Source organism: Caretta caretta, chromosome 10 (assembly GCF_965140235.1).
Source record: "Caretta caretta isolate rCarCar2 chromosome 10, rCarCar1.hap1, whole genome shotgun sequence".
NCBI lineage: Eukaryota > Metazoa > Chordata > Testudines > Cheloniidae > Caretta > Caretta caretta.
This window is the reverse complement of record NC_134215.1, coordinates 23,205,861-23,228,794: the sequence shown is the minus strand read 5'-3', so window position 1 is coordinate 23,228,794 and position 22,934 is coordinate 23,205,861. Positions and strand designations below refer to the sequence as shown.

Sequence of the window (22,934 nt, the reverse complement as noted above, 5' to 3'; positions counted from 1 at the left end):
TAATGTTGGGTTAAGCATCTGTTTGGTACTTATCTTGAGCTACACCAAACCTCAGAACCTTTTAATGTGCCCACAACAATAATCATTTGACAACGTCCAGGTATTCATGATTTCACCAAGGTAGGATTCTCCTTGCCCTGATTCCAACCAACACGTATACATAATTTCCAGATTGTTTGATTTATACTAACTGAGAAGGAATAGCTGGACAAGATGCATAAAAATTGAAACAAAAATGACTTGTTTGGGCATGCAAAAATGTCAGGACTGAGACAATGTTTTAGAAACACAACACTCCCAGAGAACTGAACAAAAATAGCTAGACTCCCAGTGTCTAGGGAAACCCTCAAACACACACAGAAATATCCTATCCTCCACTCCACCAATCACATTTCCTGCACAATTGGCACTTTTATTCTGGGAACAGACTATAGATGACTGTAAAACAAATTGAACATGTTTCTTTTCTTTATCAAACACATCAGCTTTGGTGAACATCAATCAAGATTTGTTCCTCTAATGAAGCACATCTGGAGCAGCTGCCACTTTTAATTCATTCCACATTAGAAAGTTCATAATGTTCCCAGTGAGATTTTCTTAACCGGGATTTTCCATATTTTTCCATTATGGCAGGTGCCTAACAACATAAATCTTGATTTACATCCAGATGTAACCTGAGCATGACCTGAGCTTCCCATTGGTATTGTTCCTGGAATGGCTGGAAAGTTCTCTTCGTGAGGAAGTGGACAGAGAAGGCAACTCTGCATACTGTGCTAGATCAATGACCAGCACTGGCAGGGCATTTATAGTGGAAAAGGCTTTACACGGATACCATTAACAGTGGCCACATTTATCAGCACTGGCATTAAATACCAAACACATTAAATTGGGAACTGTAGAAGATACACATAAAACACCCTTGAAACAGAAATCCTCTTCTATGTGCTCCCCCTTCCCATACTATTTGTACTGTTTTCAATGGACTCATTCACTGTATTTAATCCAATTTCATACACCCATGCCCTATAGATTTCTGGGCCAAATTCTTGCCTTCATTTACATTCATACAGCTGTGCTAACTTTGACTCTGTTGGCCTGAGTCTCTTTTCACCTCCACTGGTGTAAGTCAGAATCAACACCATTAGAGGCAGTGAAGTTACACCAGTTTAATACTGATCAAGTTTGCAGATGACACAAAAATTGGGGGAGTGGTAAATAATAAAGACGTCAGAGGTCACTGATTCAGAGTGAACTGGATCACTTGGTAAGCTGGGTGCAAGCAAACAATGTGTGTTTTAATAGCGCTAAATGTAAATGTATTAATCTAGGAACAAAGAATGTAGGCCATGCATACAGGATGGGGGACTCTACCCTGGGAAGCAGTGATTCTGAAGAAGATTTGCAGATTGTGGTGGATAATCAGCTGAACGTGAACCCCCAGTGTGATGCTGTGGCCAAAAGGGCTAATGCGATCCTGGGATGCATAGCAAGGGAATCTTGAGTAGGAATAGAGAGATTATTTTACCTCTGTATTTGACACTGGTGCAAAATGTTGCTGAAATACTGTGTCCACACTTCAAGAAGGATGTTGATATATTGGAGAGCATAAAGAGAAGAGCCACGAGAATGATTAAAGGATTAGAAAACATGCCTTATAGTGATGGACTCAAGGAGTTCACTCTATCTAGCTTAACAAAGAAGGCTAAGGGATGAATTGATTAGTCTTTAAGTACCCACCTAGGAAATAAATATTTAATAATGGACTCTGCAATCTAGCAGAGAAAGGCAGAACACGATCAAGTGGCTGGAAGATGAAGCTAGACAAATTCAGACTGGAAATAAGGCATATATTTTTAACAGTGAGAGTAATTAACCATTGAACAGTTTACCAAGGGTCGTGGTGGATTCTCTATCCCTGACAATTTTAAAATCAAGATTGGATGTTTTTCTAAAAGATCTGCTCTAGGAAGTTCTATGGCCTTTGTTATATAGTTCAGTTTAGATTATCTCAATGGTCCCGTTCTGGCCTTGGAAGAGAAGAGAATCAGACCTGCTAGGTGGCAAAATATAAGCAGGGGCTGTATAGTGTTCCACTCATAGGAGACGCTACCATGGTTATCATTTACATTACAGCAGCATCTAAAGGCCCCAACAGAGATGGGGGCCCCACTGTTCAGATCACTCCAAAAAACACATTGTAAGAGACTTTACCTGCCCCGAAATCTAAACAGACAAGTCACAAAGAATGAGAGAAATGAAGCATTGTTATCCCTGTTTTACAGATGGAGAACTGAGGCCCAGAGAGATCAAGGGACTTGACCAAGGAGTCCAGGGAGTTTGTAGAAAAACTGGTCATAGAATCCAGATCTCCTGAATCCCAATCCAGCATCTTAACTACAAGACCATTGATCCTGTCTGAAAGCACATCTCAAAACACATACCTGTGAACCCAAGACAGGGCTTTGCCACTGACCGTTTGAGAAGCTTATTTCAAATATGAGCCTGCAGATTCCTTTCTTTTGGAGAGCTATGCAAGTCTTCTTGTGCACTTACCACTATATTCTGTCACAGAAATCACCTGGCTTTGTGGGAAGTGGGTCTTGGAATTGCTTGAAGACACTCTGATACATACTTTGGAAAGTTATTGAGATGCATGCTTGAAGGGGAACATCATCTTTCGGTCATTGAAATGAGACTCACAGTAGAGCAGAGCAGAACTTAACACAACTATTTTGGCGTAGGATATGATCAAAATAAAGGTAAAGGAAATACATTTCTTTACTTTCAAAGAATACAGCTAATCACTGTTAAAGGAATCTTACCAGTTGTCCCTGCATTTAAATGAAGATCTACGCCAAAGGCCTATTAAAGTGTCAGCAGAGAGACTTCGAAGCTCAAACACCAGACTCATGAAGAGGTCTGCAGTCTAGAAATAAAGGACGACAGTACAGGTTATATAATAGTTATAGAGGAAGCATGGTTCAGTGGATAGGGCACTGGAGTAGGATTTAGCTCAGCCACTGAGCCTGCAGTGTCATCTTTGACCACCCCTCTTCTGTGGTTCTGCCTCTCCTCCTCTCCTTTGGTCTGTCTTTTCTGTTTAGATTGTAATCTCTTCAGGAAAGAGACTGCCTCTAACTGTCTGCAAAGTCCCTACCACAATGGGGTCCCAATCTTAGTTAGGGGTCTTAAGGCACTACCACAATACAAATCAATGACAGTGTAACTGGGTACAGTTTAGAGCAGGGACCATCTTTTTGTTCTGTGTTTGAACGGCACTTGTTTGCAGTGTTCTTATAGCAGTTTTGGTCCCAGGATATTAGAGGGACAAGATGGGTGAGGTAATATCCTTTATTGGACAAATTTCTGTTGGAGTGAGAGACAAGCTTTTGAACTACACAGAGCTCTTAGATACAGCAGCTACACCTAGCAGACAGCACCCTGCACAATGGGGTGCTGCTGCATGACTGCAGCTCCAAGGCATTACTACAATAATTTGGGGGTTGGACTAGATGAGGGGGTTGGACTAGATGACCTTCTGGGGTCCCTTCCAACCCTTATATTCTATGATTCTATGATTCAATACAAACAATACAATCACAAAGTGTAATATTATATGATACCTAGCACTTATGCAAAACATCATTTATCTTAGTGATTTAGTAATGGTTACATCTTCCCTCTGTGAAGTAATGCATGCAAAGCTGAGAGAATTTATTTCATGTCAATTTATTTTAAAACGTTAAAATTTGGGCCTAAATTGAACAGTGCCTCTTTTAGTATTTAGTTCATTGCCACATCAATGTACATGTAGCTGGAGCAAAAGAACGCTGGTTTGGAACTAAATCAAGTGTTCCAGTTCTAAGAAGGCACTGAAAAGCAGAGTGACTGAACTAGATTGTGTAAGTCTATGATACACTGATAAGGAGTAAAGAAGGGTTGCTTTTCCCAAGGCCCCTTTGGATGTATAATGCACTATTAGCGCTAACTTTCATTCTCTAAAGCCCAATGTTGGAAACAAGCTTAACTAAACAAGCAGATCTTGTCCAGTTGGCCAGTTTTTGCAGACAGCCATCCCTTCCAGGAATGGTCATAGTTAAACCTCCATGTTTGTCACCAAGGTCATGGATTCCGTGACTTTCCGTGACCTCCCTGACATCTGCAGAGGCCTGTGTGCCTGGCCCGGGGGCCACTTGAGCAGCTCAGGCGACCCTGGGCCAGGCATACCAGCTGCTGCTCAGGCAGTCTCGGGTACCCCCACTCCCCAGCAGGAGTAGTTTGGGTGTGGGGGGACTCAGGGCTGGGGGTTGGGGGCCGGGGCGGTGCTTGGGGGTGGGGGGTGTCCCCGGAAGGGCAACAGCAACTCCCCTCCCTAGGCTCCTACCTCCGCCTGCAGGCACTACTCCCGCAGCTCCCATTAGCTGCAGTTCCCAGCCAATGGGAATTGCAGAACCGGGGCTTGGGGCAGAGCGGAGGCCCCTGGGCTGCAATGGCCCCCCCGCCAAGCAGCCGCGTCCCCTGCCCAGCACCCACAGTGCCCCTGGGCTGCGACTCCCTCCCCTCACCACCTTAGTGAAGTATCTTGTATCTAATTATGGGCTTGTTTGTTGCAGGTCTGGCATCTATTCCTTGACCATAGTTTCTTTCCCCAGTCAGGTGCCTCCTTCAGGATGTGGCGAGTTCTACTCTTAAGACAACATTTTCCAGGTAAAGTTTTTCAGTACTCTTTATTCCATGCTTACTCCTGATGAGACTTATTTTGGAATCTACCTGGTCATCTTGGCCAATACTCAACTGTGATATTTTAAGATGGATACACTTGGAGAAAAGCAAATGTTTCTCTGTAGTTCTCATGGTCACTTTTAGAGCTGGTCAAATTTTTTTTGATGGAACACTTTTCCATCAGAAAATACGATGTCTTCAAAATCAAATCTTTCCAGGGGAACGTGTCAATTTTGATTAAATTTAGTTTAGAAAAACATCTAAAAATTAAATTGCCTGCAAATTGGAAATTCTGGTTCCTGTACAGTTCTAGTCACGTGTTCTGATTTTTTTCAACTTTTGTGTAGAGATTTACTATGGAAACTCACAAGTGATTGATGGTCTCCTTCTTTAATGGAAACCTTTTCCCTGAAACAAATACTTGTGGTAGATTCTCTTTTCATCTGGTTACCGGAGCTAGTCCCCCTTTTTTATGTCAGTACCGCTGTCATATACAAATGCTCCAAGCTAGAAATCACTAAAACAAACCCTCAAAGACCATACAACTTGAAAGTAATGAAAATTGTGCATCAAGAAATCACATTAAACAAACGTAGGTCTGTATTCTCCGCATAGTGCGCACCACTCACTTAGTGTAAATAGCGTTATGCATGCTCAACAAAGACAGTGTGCGTTTGATTTTTATACAGGAGTCTTATCTATCCAAACCCCAATTATCTGAAACTCCCTGTTAACCACATACAGACTGTCCTCTGGTGGGAAGGGGATTACTTACCAAATAACACCTCTGATTTTGATAAACCCTATTTATTCCAAGTATTTTTGATCTCCTGTAGGATTAGGATGATATTTTATTACACCTGGAGACTTGTGTGTTTCTTTTAACATGCCATACATTTTAAGGTGTCCAAGCTTTAGTTGGTGTTGTACTTTAATTGGATTCATTTAAATTATTCATTTCGGATTTGAAAGGCTGTAAAGTAAAAATATTATTCTTACCCGAAAGACATCACTATGGGTCTTGTGTGTGTGTGTGTATATATATATAAATATATACACAGAGATTGAGAGAGAGAGAGTGGTTTAATTCTGCCAAATCAAAGCTCCAAAGAAAGGGGCAGACCTAATTTGGCTCCCTAACTTCTAGCTGTCCTGAAATTTCCTGTGATCCTGTACACTTGCAGTGGGTTTCTACACAGAACTGCCTCCTCAGTAAACAGCCCGATCATTTACATGTTTCTTACTATTTATGTGGAAAATGAGAGCTCCAGAACTGCTTCCAAGAGCAACGAGAACGTGCTATAATCCCATGCCAGAATTAGATTTTCATTAAAGCCTGCCAGGAGGTTTTCATTAAAAAGAAGCTGGCACTATGTAACCAGATGGAGTAATCTCTTACCATATACATTTTTTTGAGAATACTTTCACAGATCGGTGTGTGGGTATTACTCTTTAAGGTTTTGTTCTAACTGGACTATGCTCAGCAATAGCACATTAATCTTACCAAAATAAAATACACCAACAAAAAGAAAAGAAAAAGATAATTCCTGCATTATCTTTACAGGCACCTTCAAAAATGAAACCACCAAACCCTGAACATTATAAACTTAGGAGAGTCATTGATATCCTGTATCCAGCACAACATCCAGACAAGTATATAATAGACTTCTTCCAAAGCACTGGTAAAAATCTGGGTCAGAAGTTTACTGTACAAGGGATGGGCATGAGGGCGATAACCCAGTAGCTACTCACATGAGTAGCCTCACTGAAGTCAACGGGAGCACTTGTGTGAGTAACTGCTGACCAGTGTAGTAAGGGGTTCACAAATTGGTCTTATGCATCTTAGCAGTCTTGACTGTAGCTACAAAACGTCAATAGGACTCAAGCACTTAAGTTCTTTGCTGAATACAGATGGATTTACGCACTATGCTTAAACACTCTCCTAACTGGAGCGTGTGGGTGGCCATTTTTTATTCTCAGAGGTGCTGCAGTCAGTGAGAAGGCGATACACCCATCCACACACACTGTGCTCTCTCTTCCAAGCTTTATTGTGTCTCTTCCTTGTTGCTGTTTCCTTTATTCTAATAATAGTCTTTTTAGACTGAATAATACACTTATTTTGCTCTTTATAAACGGACACATAACAAACAATGGGTAACGTTTATAAATCCTGTAGGAGTTTAAACTCCACTGTCCTTCTATAGGACTGTGGTTCCTAAGTCTTTGAGACACTTTTGAAACTTTTACCCAGTTTCAATTCTAAACTAATGCAATAACTAAAGGACCTGATCCAAACCCATTGACATCAATGGAAAAATTGCCACAGATTTCAATGGGCTTTGGATCAGGGCCTAAGACCTAGGACTTGTAACTTTCCTTCTATCTTTAATATCGGTATCCCACTAGCTTAACTTTAACTACATGTACTATATAGGCCCCAATTTAGCAAAGCACTTAAGCGTGTGTTTAATCCCACCCCTACTTGGCAAGTACATAACAGTTTTAAGATGGTGCTGAAGTCCTATTGACTTCATTGGGATTTGCACACCCTGAAATACCTTGTTGAATCGGGGCATTAGTTCTCTGATGAACAGGGTATGGGAGCACATGCAGGCTTAACATTAAGCATATGTTTAAATGCTTAACCTTATTATGGCCCTGATTTAGCTGACTGGAAATGTGCGACAACTAACGAAAGGTCTGACAGAGAAGGAAAGGGATGAAAGTGTCCAATCAAAGTAAGAAAGAATTGCTGATGACTGGGGTCTAAAGAAAGCATTTCAGGAGATTGGGAAAAATGCCCCAAGCAATGATAATGTAGGGGCGTCATCAGACCAACTCCACTTCATTTCAGCACTCATCTTCAATTCAAGGAAGTTATATTTTTCTAACACATGTTCAATTTAAGAAAGAAATCTAAGACACCTTCAGTTTTCAATAGTAAGTAAGTAAGGTGAAGAGGGAACTATGTAATTCAGAAGCAGTGTGCTAATAATATCAGATAAAAGGAAACCATACTTGCATAAAACCCATACACTAATAATCAAGCTGAACCCCTTGTGACTTTATAAGCTCTAGTAGTTGGCAGCAAATAAGGTATTAAGATTTAAACAGAGTAAATGCTTGTATTTAATGTCAACAAAAATACTTTTATCTGGAAAAAACTAAACATCTCTTCAGTTCATAGTTTATTACATTACCTCCCAATTTCAAATACATGCTAATATTTATGTTGTCAAAGAGGGGGAAATACTGTTTATGTTTTTGCTAGAATTACAAAATTTCTTGAGGTGTGTGTAAGAGGAAAAACAAATCACTTTTAATGCTGAGTGAAGGGTCCTCAGTAAGGTTACAGCTTACCTGACTACCCCATCTCAACACCACCTAACATCAAGGTTAAAAAAGACCATTGCAACCTGTAGTGAAGCAATGAAAGAATATTTGTATTTCTGGGCCAAGTTCAGTGCTGATTTATAACACTCGCAATACTGTTGAATTCACAATGGATGTGTCAGTGGAGAGGGAGAATGGTCCATTGGTTTGGGTGTTAACCTAGGACTTGTGAAGGGCTGGAGTCAAATCCCTGCTTTATCACAGACTTCCTGTGTAACCTCTGGCAAGTCATTTAGGCTCTCTCTGCCTCCATTTCTCATCTGTAAAATGTGGATAATAATAATTCCCTAACTCACAGTGGTGTTGTGAGGATAAATATACTAAAGATTGTCCTCCCATCACTATGGTCGTGGGAGCCATGTAAGTACCTAAGATAGATAAATAGTAGAGCTTTACACATGTATATGATTAATTTCTAACTAAGTAAAATAGGAAAACCACTCATAAAACTTCTAGAGGATAATGGAATCATGAGCAATAAGGATTGGTGGACAAGGGAAAGCAATAGATGGATTTGGGTATTGCTATCATGTCTGCAGAAAACGTATTCTCAACTAGTGCTGGTTGAAGAATTCGGTTCTTTTCTTGTGGAAAATTCTATGTTGAAAAACTGAAAATCCTCATCTAAAACCAAAAGTTTTCAGCCAAAAAGTGTATGGTTTTCACAAAACATAGGTACTTTTTCATGGAAAAATTCATTTATTTAAAAAAAAAGTCTGACAAAATACAGTTTAGACAAAAAATTTCAGCCAGCCCAACTCATAACATTAATTCAAATGGCCTGGGATACAAACGTGATTCAGACTAAAAACCAGCAGGACAGTAAATACAGGTTAATAATTTACACCAAAGCTTGAACGAGATGCATAGCGAGGTGCCATAGGGATCACTGTTAGGCTCAGTATCATTTAGTATTTTCATTAAAGGTCTAGGAGAGGGAGTAAAGAGTAAAGAAATATGCAGATATTCAGCTGGGCGGAGCTGTGAACCCCAATGAGTACAGCGGAATAATACAAAGGTGCCTGAAAATAACAAAATGTGATTCTACTTGGAAAAATCAGATTAATCTCTGTTCAGGGGAGAATAATCCAACCCACCAATATTCAATGGGAAGGAGAAACTTAGGAAGTATTAATGCCGGAAGAGACTTGGAAGTGGGAACAGAGAGCAAATGAAACATAACTTTACAACACAGTAGGGTAGTAAAAAAAAGCTAACACAATTTTAGGCAGCATATGTAAAAGCTGGGGTAAAGGTCCCTCTCTTAAACAGCTGGAATGCACAAACACCTGGAATATTGTAGTTATTTCAGGGCACGGCATTACCAGGAGATATTGACAAACTCCAAGGAGTTCATAGAAAAGCAACAAAACTGGCTGATGGCTGGGAGGAGGAGATGGCTTACAATGAAAGATTTTAAAAGCAATCATTTTGCTAAGTGACAGCTAAGGGAAAGCATGATAACTGTCAACAAATATGTGGATCATGTAAACATCAAGGAAGGAGAGGAATTATTTAGATCCATACAAAAGTAGTCCACCTAAGGTCTGCAAATACTGCTTGACAGTGGGCTCCATTAAAGTGTGAAACAGTCTCCCATGGGAAATGGCAGAAGCCCAATCACTTGGGATATTTAAAACTAGACTGGACAAAACAGCAGTAGATGTTTAGTGGGGTGCAGTCCTGGCTTGGCATTGAGAGGGACAAGGTGACCTAACAGACCTGTTCCATTTCTGTCTTCTAAGCATTCAGGGTATGTGACATTTTCTGTTCATAACTGAGGCCAACTGTGCACTAAGAGTAAGTACTGACAAGTTCAGGAGGTAAGGAACAGTCGTAGCTGCTAAAAGCAAAGCAATCTATACTGTCTCCCCATCTCCTTTTCTCTTCTATTACTTATGTTACCAGGGAAGGATTCAGCTTTGCTTCCTAGAGTCAAAAGCCATGAGTCCAACTCACAGCACACAAGCGTCCACCCCACAGACACCACCCAAATTCGTACTAATTAGCAACTTTTCTGAACACTTTAGGAGTGAGGCCAAGGAATGAATGGGAATGGAGAACAAACTAACCTCTTGATCCTAGAGGTCACTCATCCAGCTCAGAGCTGGGGGTGGGGGTTGCTAACTGTGCCACTGTCCTTGCCGCACCACTTTGGTGAATAGAGGGCTGCATTCCCAAGGGCTTACACTCCAGTACCACAACGTTAATGGAGGCCACTGCAGAAGCTGCATCAGAGCCTCACGGCAAGAGTCTCTGAAAGTGACAGTTGCATCTCTCCTTTCTTTGATTTTTTTTTTAAATTCTGTGCTTGTTTCATTAACGGTCCATTAGCTAATCTCCATCCACATTGAAATTCAATCCATTCTCATAATGGCATTTTAAAAACGCTCAGCTTCCTGGGGAGTGACACAATTTCCCCCTCCTCCTTCACACTGTTCACTGTTTTGGGGGATTTTCCTCTCTATTTATTCTTGTTTTTGTTTCCTGAATGAAATGCATAATCTTGCTTCATTCAGAGCCAGACAATAGGGAGACAAATAAGCGACACATGGATGCCAAGGAATAAGTCTCCCAGACAACGCCATGGCCATTCCCATAACTCTCTTCCTGGCCCAGAGGATATTTTATTGGTTGGAATGAGGTGAATGAAAAACAGAAAAAGGGGGCTGGGGGAATAATACAGGACCCATTTCAAACTTCTTGTCACACAGAAGGAGTCCCATGGAACAGTGAAAACAGCTGACAACCAATTGTCTCCAGTGTTGGGACATGCATATTATGAATAATTTAACTCTCTTTCGGGCATTTGAACAGACAACAGCTACTTGTGCTAATCTTAGCAATTTACAAAACAAGCCTCCCATACAAGAAGTCATTGTGACTTTTTGGAGACACACATGACACTCAATGGCTACTGGGGAAATTAACTATCATTCCCTTGGGGACACTTTCTCCTAGATTCTGCATTTTAAAAAGGCTCCATACCTTATTTGAAATAGCTTCTTGAGTCCAAGGTGGCAGTATTATGACATTTTCCAAACAGCACAGAGCCTCATAATTTGTTCTTAAATGCCATCACACATTCCCTCTGCAAGGTCCAACACATATAAAATTAATCACTCATTTAGGAGGAGAGGTTACTTTTATAGCTCTGCTAGTCACACTTTGCTCCCGGCTGTTCAGCTAAAGGGGCAGCCAAACTACCCAATACTCAGGGAACGTTCTATCATGCCAAACAAAGATCCAGGCAGTCCTCCTTCCTTCTCCCCAGCCTTATTCTTACTCACTGGCCTTTGCTGGCCTGTGATACAAGGGTCAAACAATTAGAGCCACCTAATAGTCTAGGAGTAACTACTGAGATTGTAACTTAGCATGGTTGACTTGGAGTCCCCCTGTTCCAGTTGTGACTGTGACCTCTCTCCCCAACCCTATCCCTTAACCCCGAGTCTCATGCCACACTGAACAAATACCTGTACTCACCCTTTGAGCTCATTAACCATTGACCAGAACCAATTATTGCCTGAGAGGTCCACACTCCCTCAGTGGAGACAAGAGAGTTTTGCTTGAAGTGTGCTAGGCTGGTTTGAGTGGATTAAGGCCCCATGGAAGTGGGCCCATTCCTGCCAGGCATCGAACACCCGCAGCTCTCATTGAGATCCATGTTTTACAGGATTGGACTGACAGGGCCAAATTCTCCACTCACTCTGTGCTGATGTAAATCTGGAGTGGCTCTTTTACACCAGCATAGCTGACAGCAGGATATGATCCATAATCTTTATGGTAATTGAAACGTAAGTAATGGGTCAGATTAACCACCCCCCTTGGACTGCAAGCATGGACAGTGCCTACGGACAACGCCCTATATACCTGCCTGGGGCCCCTCCGGATTATTGCAAAATCAAATCACACAGACCTTAGGCTAAACTCCCATTGACCTCAAGGATCAAGCCCTTCACAACACCACTTTATCATCCTAGTCCCTATGTTACACAATTAGACTGAATAACGAACAGAGCAAGAGAGTGAAGCCATCCTCTCCCTGCCCCCCAAAAACAAAGATGTGTGACAGCAAATGGTGGGTGGAGGCTCCCAAGACACCCTTTACATTTAACAAATCCGTTTACAGGGATCTTTCATCTCAATTCTGGAGGCTGGAAGAGAATCTCAACACGAGATCATGCCAGCAGTACTCAAACCCATCAGCCAGTGCTTTATGACAATGCTAACTGCTAATCCAAACATTCCACTTTGGGTCCTCAGCTATACACCATGTGAAAGTGTCATTCTCCTATTTTATTAAAATTAATACAGAGTAATGAAACTCTGAGACATTTAAAATTATTACATGTAAAGTAGCACCTCATACATTTTTCCAGCCTTTTAAAATGGTTAGTTAAATAGATATTTATTTTGGAAAGAATTAAGAATAAATAAATGAATATATTTTTACATCCTAAACACTGAACTGATTTGAAAGGTAGCTACAGTACACCATTCTCTCTCCTCTCTGCCTCCCCAAAGAGTTCTCATAGGGACAAATTGAGCCAAACCTCAACTCTGATATAGCTCAAATGAATGCAAAAGAGTTATGCCAGGGATTAATTTGGCCAACATCTATTCAGCATATTAAATAAATAGATACTCATCATTTTCCAGCTGTGTGATATAGGAAACCAGATATTTTGCAACAAGTAAAAGAAATTGTGGTCACCTTTGCACTATTGCTTTAAAGTGATTTAGAATGATCTCACACAGCAATTGTAATATGATTACATTAGAGCTATAATTATGAATAGATATTTAAGTCTTTCCTGTTACAGCTCATGACTAATTCTGGAACAATTTTAAAAGTATTTATCATGATCCTGAACACTGTACATGCTCCGATGAAAACAAACATTAAGCATTGGGCAACTACACTGCAAGGAACAACCACTATTTAATCTTATATATGTGCAAGCTTTACAATGGCACTCACCACCATAGTATTCGAGCCCTTCACTCACGCTAGCTATAATTAATTCTCCAGGGGACTAAGGGAGGGAAATAGTATGAGCCTTATTTTACAGATGGATAATTGAGACACAGAAAGCTTGAGTAACTTGCCCAAAGCTACAAAGGAAATTTGTGACCGGGTAGAAACAGAATCCGGCAAGAAGTCAGCAGGTTAATAATGGGTAGATTTGAGCAGCAGTCAGGAGTAGCTGATTTTCTTTATTTAAAAAAAATACTTTCAAATGATTTGGAACCATGTGTGCAAAAACTGACCTACAAATCCATATAATCTTGTTGCTGTTACCCATATCCTCCTTCTTTCCCATTGTTTGTTACGCTTTTTTGCTATACCTTGTTTCAATTTAGATTGTAAGTTTTCCAGGGCAGTGATCACGTTTTCCTCTGTTTGTATAGTACCTAGCACAATGGAGCCCTGATTCTGCCTGGGACCTCTCAATGATTACCAAAAAGAAAAGGAGTACTTGTGGCACCTTAAAGACTAACCAATTTATTTGAGCATAAGCTTTCGTGAGCTACAGCTCACTTCATCGGATGCATACTGTGGAAAATACAGAAGATGTTCTTATACATACAAACCATGAAAAAATGGGTGTTTACCACTACAAAAGAGATAAGCTATTGCCAACAGGAGAGTGGGTTTGTGTGTGTGGAAAGCGGGGGGGGGGAGAAAACCTGGATTTGTGCTGGAAATGGCCCAACTTGATTATCATACACTTTGTAAGGAGAGTGATCACTTTAGATAAGCTATTACCAGCAGGAGAGTGGGGTGGGGGGAGAGAAAACCTTTTGTAGTGGTAAACACCCATTTTTTCATGGTTTGTATGTATAAGAACATCTTCTGTATTTTCCACAGTATGCATCCGATGAAGTGAGCTGTAGCTCATGAAAGCTTATGCTCAAATAAATTGGTTAGTCTCTAAGGTGCCACAAGTACTCCTTTTCTTTTTGCGAATACAGACTAACACGGCTGTTACTCTGAAACCTGTCAATGATTACCACAATCCTAATCTTAATAAATAAGAAGATCATCCTATGCCTCTTGAATCCCCGATGAGTTCGCACCCTTCCTACTGAGGCTTTGTTCCTATGGAACGATTAAAAGGGACAACAACATTAGGATATTAACCTTCCTTTCTGGGAGTCATGGACTACTTGTGTGAAACACATCATAGCACCAAATGGTTGGTTATTCCACTAAAGAACATGAGGTGGATGTTTTATAAAGAAGGCTTACCTCAAAACTCATGCTGTGTGCTAAGCAGAGCTTCCGCACCAGTTCAGCCACCTCTTCTCCTGTGGACGGCTTCTCATTTTCTTCCCTTTCATACAGCATATTACTTACATAGAGATCACTGGAGTCCACTGGAAACACATGGAAAAAAACCAACTATGCAGCAGTCGATATTTTCTGTGGCCAACACTAAATCCCAGGGAATCTTATGCTCTGAGGCTATGTCTTCCCTGCCAAAAAAGGTGGGTTTTTACTGCGGGATAATTAATATGTATGTAAAATCCTAGTGTAGAGAAGGCACTGTCGTTTTGCAAGTTAAATAAATAAGGTCTACCATAGACAGGGATATAGCACTGATCTTGCCCAGCTACCTCACATTAAAAACTACCGTGCTTTGTCACCACTAAGATTTTACAGAGGACAGCTAACAAGTATTAGTTAAACCACAGTAAAAACACACCTTTTTTGGCAGTGAGGACAACACCTACAGCTTCAGTTCAGCAAAATTCTAAAATATATGCTAAATTGAAGTCAACGGATGTGCTTGCATGCTTAAAAGTAAGCATGTGTTTAAGTACACTGCCTAAGGGAGCATGTAACCTGCAAGGAAAAGTCATAGAAAGACATGGAACAAACAAGACACACATGAAACAAAAACCAACCACATACTCTCCTTCCCACACCTTGCCTGCCTGTTTTCATCGCTCCCCATCTACTTATGTCTTGTTACTGCCCCGATCCTCCATTTCTGAACTCCCAGGCAACTCAACTGGAATGTTGGGTGCCAAAGAGACATGTTTGGACTCTTACTATAAACTCTTAGGGGCCTTGTCTTCTTATGTCAGCATATGTATATGAATATTCTGAGAAATTAGGATTTATTTTTAAAAGAGAATAATTTATAGGGAAATATACACCAGTAAAATAAGAAGTTTCACCATTTAGGTCTCCACTCCTTACTTAGGCAAACTTCCCATTGACTTCCCATTGATTCGTTCTGCTAATGAAGACAGGCCCAGGGAGATGAGGCAATGGATGGAAACAGGGGCTCTACTTGGCATATTCCTTTGAAGACCATTGGAATTTCTAATATTTTAGGCACCATACACTGGGGAAAGCTAAGCATCACACTCTGCCACTGCAGGGGGAATATGTGCATCGGGGAGGGCCTGAATCAGTGCTACAGGTCCAGGGTTAGGAAAGACACAGAACAGGAGCCAGCCATGGAGGAATTCAGATCTGCAAGCTCTCACTTGTGGATACCAGCCTCACCATTTTTGGAGACTCACTTTCTTCCAGGTCTATAGAACCTCAGGGCCCTGTCTCCCAGAGCAGGCAATGGGCAACAGCCCAAGATCCACAGATATAGTCTCCCGTTCCATGCCTTTTAGCACGTGAAAGGAAAGATCTGGAAAAAAGGGAGTTCCTACAGGCAGACGGAAGGGCAAGAGGCAGCCCATATACTTTTTTTTCCACCTCTCCCCAGGAAATCACTAATTGCTGTTACTGGAAATATCAAGTAACCTGTTTTGTACAACATCTCTGCTTCCACTTGAAGTAGTTTCAGTGAGGACTGTGTCTGTGTCTTCGCCCCACTGCCCTTCCTAGAGAAAGGTGTAACAAGACTGGATTCAGTGCATTTGGCCTCTGCCAGGATTCCATCCTTAAAGCTCTGAGCGCATTCCAGTTTGGAGGACAGGATCTGCTGCTGCAACTGAGAGAAACAAACATTTCAGAAAAACTCTTTGCAACCTCTGTCCATTCACACAATCTCTTCTGGGAAACACAGACTTCACAGAGGACCCAAGCTCTGCGACATTCCTGTCTCGACCTGTTGTGATTCCTAGAGAAGGATACATTAATAAGGTCCCAATTTCCGACCTGCACTTCCCTTTTCTGAAATGGAATTCACATGAACTTTCATTATGAACTGGACTCGTTTCATTTTATTCCATAAGGCACCAATTTTACCAGGTCTACTTTGCCAGCAAAGGTTTGAGTACAACAAAAAGCTATTCATGTCAAAGAGCTGACAGCTGGCTCGTACAGTAGGTGTGGTTGCCTTATTTCTGTTGCTAGTGTTTGTAAAAAACAGACATGAACACTGATTGTGCTTGGGAAAGCCTTGAGTTTTTAAAACAACTTTTAGTGATTTTTCCAAAAACATGACATTTAGCTCACATACACCTCTTTTTATCCACAGCTTTCTATTTTTCTCCTCCAATTTTAGTTTTAAACCACCTCTTTAAGCATCATACATTTGGAGGGGTGGAGGATTAGCTAACCCATGAGTTTTAACCAAGCCAGTCCCTCCATACATTGCTGTCTGCTAATCAGTTATGTGATTAATGACTCAGTAAAAGAAGATCAATAAAATACATGTATTCATTGCCAGAAGAGCTCAGAATCCGTTTTAAAACTGTCTGCTACTCAAGTTATTTAAGTGTTGCCATTCCAAAGAATCATTCTCAGCTGCGTAGAGATAGAATGTAGTCAAAAAGCCAGGTGGATGTAGTGACTGAATCAGGAGTCCAGAAGACCCTTATTACACTCCCCGCACAGGGGGAATGGTGTGTTATGAATGAGGCTGGGATCTGCTCATTGAACAGTGAGGATAAAAAAATAAATACTGATCAGCTGCCTCATTTGCTACTTAAAATCTAGGGAGATGGGCATTCAGAAAAACCTCAGACAGACATATCGAAAGGTTGACTATGCATTGTCCAACCTGTGCATTAAATGATGAAGAAAGCCTGACAATACAGTCGATTGTGATTGTGCCATTAAAGATGTTACTGTAATGCATACATGCAAGGGGGCCGAATTAAAGTTACATGAGCATAAAGGAACATGCTGTATTTGTCACATAACGTTCATCAAATACAACAGCAAATCTCAGCAAAAACAAAGGAAACTGATACAACCGCATTTGCTCCAACTCCTCAGACAGAGACAAACACCTACAAGATCTCTATCAAGCCTTCTTACAACTACAATACCCACCTCCTGAAGTGAAGAAACAGATTGACAGAGCCAGAAGAATACCCAGAAGTCACCTACTACAGGACAGGCCCAACAAAGAAAATAACAGAACACCACTAGCCATCACCTTCAGCCCCCAACTAAAACCTCTCCAGCACATCATCAAGGATCTACAACCTATCCTGAAAGAAGACCCATCACTCTCACAGATCTTGGCAGACAGGTCAGTCCTTGCTAACAGACAGCCCCCCAACCTGAAGCAAATAGTCACCAGCAACCACACACCACACAACAGAACCACTAACCCAGGAACCTATCCTTGCAACAAAGCCCATTGCCAACTGTGTCCACATATCTATTCAGGGGACACCATCATAGGGCCTAATCACATCAGCCAGAATATCAGAGGCTCATTCACCTGCACATCTACCAATGTGATATATGCCATCATGTGCCAGCAATGCCCCTCTGCCATGTAAATTGGTCAAACCGGACAGTCTCTACGTAAAAGAATAAATGGACACAAATCAGATGTCAAGAATTATAACATTCATAAACCAGTCGGAGAACACTTCAATCTCTCTGGTCACTTGATTACAGACCTAAAAGTGGCAATACTTCAACAAAAAACCTTCAAAAACAGACTCCAACGAGAGACTGCTGAATTGGAATTCATTTGCAAACTGGATACAATTAACTTAGGCTTGAATAGAGACTGGGAGTGGATGGTTCATTACACAAAGTAAAACTATTTCCCCATGTTTATTTCTCCCCCCCCCCCCCAGCCCCGACGTTCCTCAGACGTTCTTGTCAACTGCTGGAAATGGCCCACCTTGATTAGCACTACAAAGAGCTTCCCTTCCCCCCCCCCCCCCCCCCCGCTGATAATAGCTCACCTTAAGTGATCACTCTCTTTACAGTGCGTATGGTAACACCCATTGTTTCATGTTCTCTGTGTATATAAATCTCCCCACTGTATTTTCCACCGAATGCATCCGATGAAGTGAGCTGTAGCTCACGAAAGCTTATGCTCAAATAAATTTGTTAGTCTCTAAGGTGTCACAAGTACTCCTTTTCATTTTGCGAATACAGACTAACACGGCTGCTACTCTGAAACCTATAAACCTAATGACTATCTAACATGGTTTTATTTCTGAGGATTTAAGGAGGGATGTACATACATAAAGTGTAATAGGGCCTGAGTAACTTTTATTTCAATAATCAGAAACATTTTGATTAGCAGAAACACACATCACTAAATATATTTGACATCAGGATGTGGTTATAAATACTTAGCAGGCCTGGCACTTTTTAATCACTTCAGGAAAATAGCAAGGACTCTTGTTAGGACCACAACCAATCCCCCAATACTTACCAGCATATCAGGCAGAGCTATGGACTGCAGGGAAATAAAACCTGAATACCGGTGAGAACACAGGTTTAAGTCTTTTGTCTTCAAAACAAGAGGGCCTTTCCGCTGATATTTGGTTGGGCATTTTCCCAGAATATCCATCTAATAACAAACATACAAAACCAATAAAGCTACCTATCTACATATACTCACACACAACACAAACAGACTATATCGATCATTATGGCAATTAACTATAATTGCTTTCCTGAAGTAGCAAAGGCTCAGGGAACTGAACTGTCCCTTGCAGTGTATTAGCTTTGCCACAGATACCATGGGCAGGCACATGCATTTAAAATGGCCTGGTGAGATGATCTTGCATTTTAAAAGTCGGATTGGAGGGTTTAACTTCAATCTGAAAGATTTTTAATTACATAATTGCTTAAACGCATATTACATATTGCTCCATTTGTTTTGTACCTTAAGCCCTGATTCAGAAAAACATTCCCACTCAGGACATGACTTAACCCAGAGGTGGGCAAACTATGGCCTGCGGGCCACATCTGGCCTGCGAGTCCCTCCTGTCTGGCCCCTGAGTTCCTAGCCCGGCAGGCTAGCCCCCGGACCCTCCTATGCTGTCCCCCCTCCCCGCAGCCTCAGCGTGCCATGCCGCCGGCGCAATGCTCTGGGCGGCCGGGCAGCGCAGTTGCAGAGCTGCAGCCTGACCCGGTGCTCTGGGCAACGCAGCTGTAGAGCCACCAGCCATCGGTGCTCCAGGCAGCGCGGTAAGGGGGCAGGGAGCAGGGGGGTTGGATAGAGGCAGGGGAATTCGGGGGCATGGTCAGGGGTGTGGATAGGGGTCAGGGCGGTCAGAGGGCAGGGAACAGGTGGGGTTGAATGGGGCAGAGGTCCTGGGGGGCAGTCAGGAATGGGGGGGGTCCAGGGGTGGTCAGGGGACAGGGAGCAGGGGGGGTTGGATGGGGCAGGAGTCCTGGGGAGCCATGAGGGGGCGAGAACAGGGGGGTCAGATAGGAGGCAGGGGCTTGGCCACGCCTGGCTGTCTGGGGACACAGCCTCCCCTAACCGACCCTCCATACAATTTTTGAAACCTGATGTGGCCCTCAGGCCAAAAAATTTTCCCACCCCTGACTTAACCACATGTTCAATATTAGGCACATGCTTAGGTGCCATTGAGACTTCATATGGCTGTATTGCTCTCATACAAACCCACTGACTTCAATGAGTTACTCCAGATTTACCTTAGTGCAACACAGCAGAATTTGACCTTATGTTTTCAGACATAGTGTTCAAATGATGCTCAGCTAAGAGCCTTGAAGCCTGATTTTGCAACCCCTTGAAGTCAATGACAGAGCTCCTGTTGTTTTCAGTGGGTGCAGAATCAGGCCCTTGGTGAGGGAAGTCTGCACTTTGCCCACAGAATAGGTACAGCACAAGTCTCCTTCCATAACTCTACCCTGCTCTGCTCTGGAGCAAAAAGGAGCCACCTTCCGGGGTAGCAGAGTAGTAGTTGAGCCAGCTCTGCTTAGACTTCCAACAAGAATGCCGAGAAGAGCCAATTTTACGATGTGTCCACTTAGAAACATAGTCCACTTAGACCATGAGAGGCTGCTGACTGGCCATGAAGCAGCAACAACTTTTGGTCATTTTAAAAGGAGATAGCTAAAAGCCAGCAACGCTCACCTCTTCAACCGTTCCACTGCCAGCAGCTGCAGGTGATGTCTGAAGAACGCTGAGAATGCCCCGCTTGATGTTCAGCACCCAGGCCTGTTCGCACTGCTGGGGGCAGATCTTCAGAATTTTCCCATCGTGGAAAGAAAATTGAAGGGGATGCTGCTCTAGTACTTCCCTGCAACAAAGGAGTTCACAGCTGCTAGGTTCAGACACTGGCTGCAATGGGAATTTGAGAGCTTTGATGGATGCAGACATTTTGACTTGGTAGCATCCCTCCAATGGGACTGGCTCACTCTGTCACATACCCCCCCACTTTGTAACAGCCCCTCTTATTTCACTTTATCTAGTACACTACAAGTCTTCTAAAAACCAACTATCAAGTGAATTGCTGTGAAACACAGCCCAGTCCACTTAATTGGGACATAATCAGGACAGCTCCCAAGGAACCCATTTAAGGCTAAGTATACTTAATGGCTACGGCTCTTGCTGAATGGAAGACAGTAATACCACTTAATGGTGAAGACTTGTGGAAATTCAGTGAATCTTGGGCCACGCATGGTGTGTGTGTCACATACTGTCCCTCTGATATCTTGCTGCCCTTTGATAGCAGTAGGACATGCAGAAAGGAGAGGAATGGCTTCCCAACAGACTTCTTGTTAATGGCTCCTTCCATGATGTCTACATATGCCTGGCCACCATAACAGGGGTCATAGATATCTGTCCTTGCTGCCAGTGTGGGACAGGCAGCAAACTCAGTCCCTGTCTCAGGGCTTGTCTACATTACCTGCAGGATCGACGGGCAGCGATTTATCACATCTAGTCTAGACATGATAAATCGACTGCCAAGTGCTCTCCCGTCGACTCCGGTACTCCACCAGAGAGAGAGGCACAAGCGGAGTTGACGAGGGAGCGTCAGCGGTCGACTCACCACAGTGACAACAACGCGGTGAGTAGCTCTAAGTACGTTGACTTCAGCTATGTTATTCGCATAGCTAAAGTTGCGTAACTTAGCTCAATCCCCCTTCCCCCAGTGTAGACCAGGCCTCAGGGTAGGTAGTGCTTCTGCCCAATTCCATGGCCATGAGGGGCTCTGTAGGCAGTGTCAGTATTAAAATGCTGACTTCTGTTCATCAGGAATTCCTCTGAACAGGAAAGGAAAGGCCATCCATGTGCAGGGGTGCAGCAGCACCCCCTGACTTAATTCCATCATAGACAGTGTTTACAGTTTTGTTCAATGACTTTCAGCCCTCCCCATTACAAAAATTCTTCCAACGCCACTGTCCATGAGTGTGTCCCAGTGAAGAGGGTTCTACTGTACTCCTATCAAAAGGATTGCTCCTACTGTGGGCGAATCAGTGGAAGACACATTTCATTTGCATCTTCCCTTCCGAATGAAACATTCTCCCCACGACTGAGAGCAAAAAGTCACCTCAGAGAAAAATGTCATTTGTGGAACAACATCCAGATCAAGTTCTCGCCAAGGGAGACGTGGTTGTGTCTAGAGACAGGGTATTTCCCATGGATATGCCTCTGAGTCCCATTCGATTCAGTGGGAGTTGCATGCATGTATGGCGGCCTGGCTGAACCGCAGTATATATACACTGGGCTGAAGAGAATGCTAATAAGGTGTCGCTGTTCTGAATAATTATTTTTAGTAGCCAAGCTTCAGTTAATCCTTTTTTCAGCATTCTGCCATTGCATTTTTGGCTTCTCTGCAGAGAATAATAGACACAACAGCTCTTATCTCTCCAGAAATCCCCACAGCCAGCATTCCAGAGGAAGGTGCATCTGTGCCTGAAACTATCTGAACTCCAGTATCAATGCTCATATTGTGGAACAAAAGCTTTTCCTAATGAATATTTTTAAAAGCAATGCATTTACTCAAAACGTGCTCTTTCTGACCCTCTGTATTGAACTGATTATATTTTTGTGGGCCTGGTGCAGATCTCTGTGTTGTTTAAAGGCTGGGAATCCAAGCAGAGGGACAATACAGGGAGATTAGCCAGCTCAGCCTACCAGACAACAAAACAGCTTTTCTTGATGATGCAAGAAACATCAGCTCTCTGGGAAAATACCACCCCTCCAAGGCTTGTAAGGGTCTTATTGTATAGTCATCCCCACCCCATAAGTGTCTGTACATTAGTTATCCAGAGGGCTGCCCAGTAACAGCATGCTATGAATGAGCTACTAAGAAATATACAAGGAAGAAACTGACATTTGGAAAATAATAAATATCCTTTAAATATTCTGGAAGGCTACAAAGCATATTTTCATCATACAAAATATAAACTACTCCAAGATTATACCTTAAGTGTCAGGTTTTCAAAACCTCAGCGGCCCAGGGCCTAGATGTTCATGAAACTATCAAAACTGTGAACAAGATCAGGTATCGCTACATGAAAGTAACCAGTTAGGTGTCTGATGTTTTGCACAGCCAATTGTGGTAATCATCCAATGAATGTACAGTTTTTACACAAAAATCCCAAAGAGATCTTTTTTAACCACATGGCCCTTAACTATTGTTAACAATGCTGTAATCCTGAC

At 42.3% G+C, this 22,934-nt stretch overlaps 1 protein-coding gene across 2 annotated transcripts in view; it reads right to left on the bottom strand.

Moving 5' to 3' along the window:
- LOC125643552 (uncharacterized) overlaps positions 1-22,934 on the bottom strand; it is a 151,787-nt gene that overhangs the window by 115,847 nt on the left and 13,006 nt on the right. For both annotated transcript variants that reach the window (XM_075132769.1, XM_048866354.2), the window contains exons 5-9: positions 20,400-20,565; positions 18,723-18,860; positions 15,890-16,079; positions 14,369-14,496; positions 2,823-2,926 (exon numbers count right to left, since the gene is read on the bottom strand). In XM_075132769.1, the coding sequence (XP_074988870.1) occupies positions 2,823-2,926; positions 14,369-14,496; positions 15,890-16,079; positions 18,723-18,860; positions 20,400-20,565 (726 nt within the window). The remainder of the gene's footprint in view (positions 1-2,822; positions 2,927-14,368; positions 14,497-15,889; positions 16,080-18,722; positions 18,861-20,399; positions 20,566-22,934) is intronic.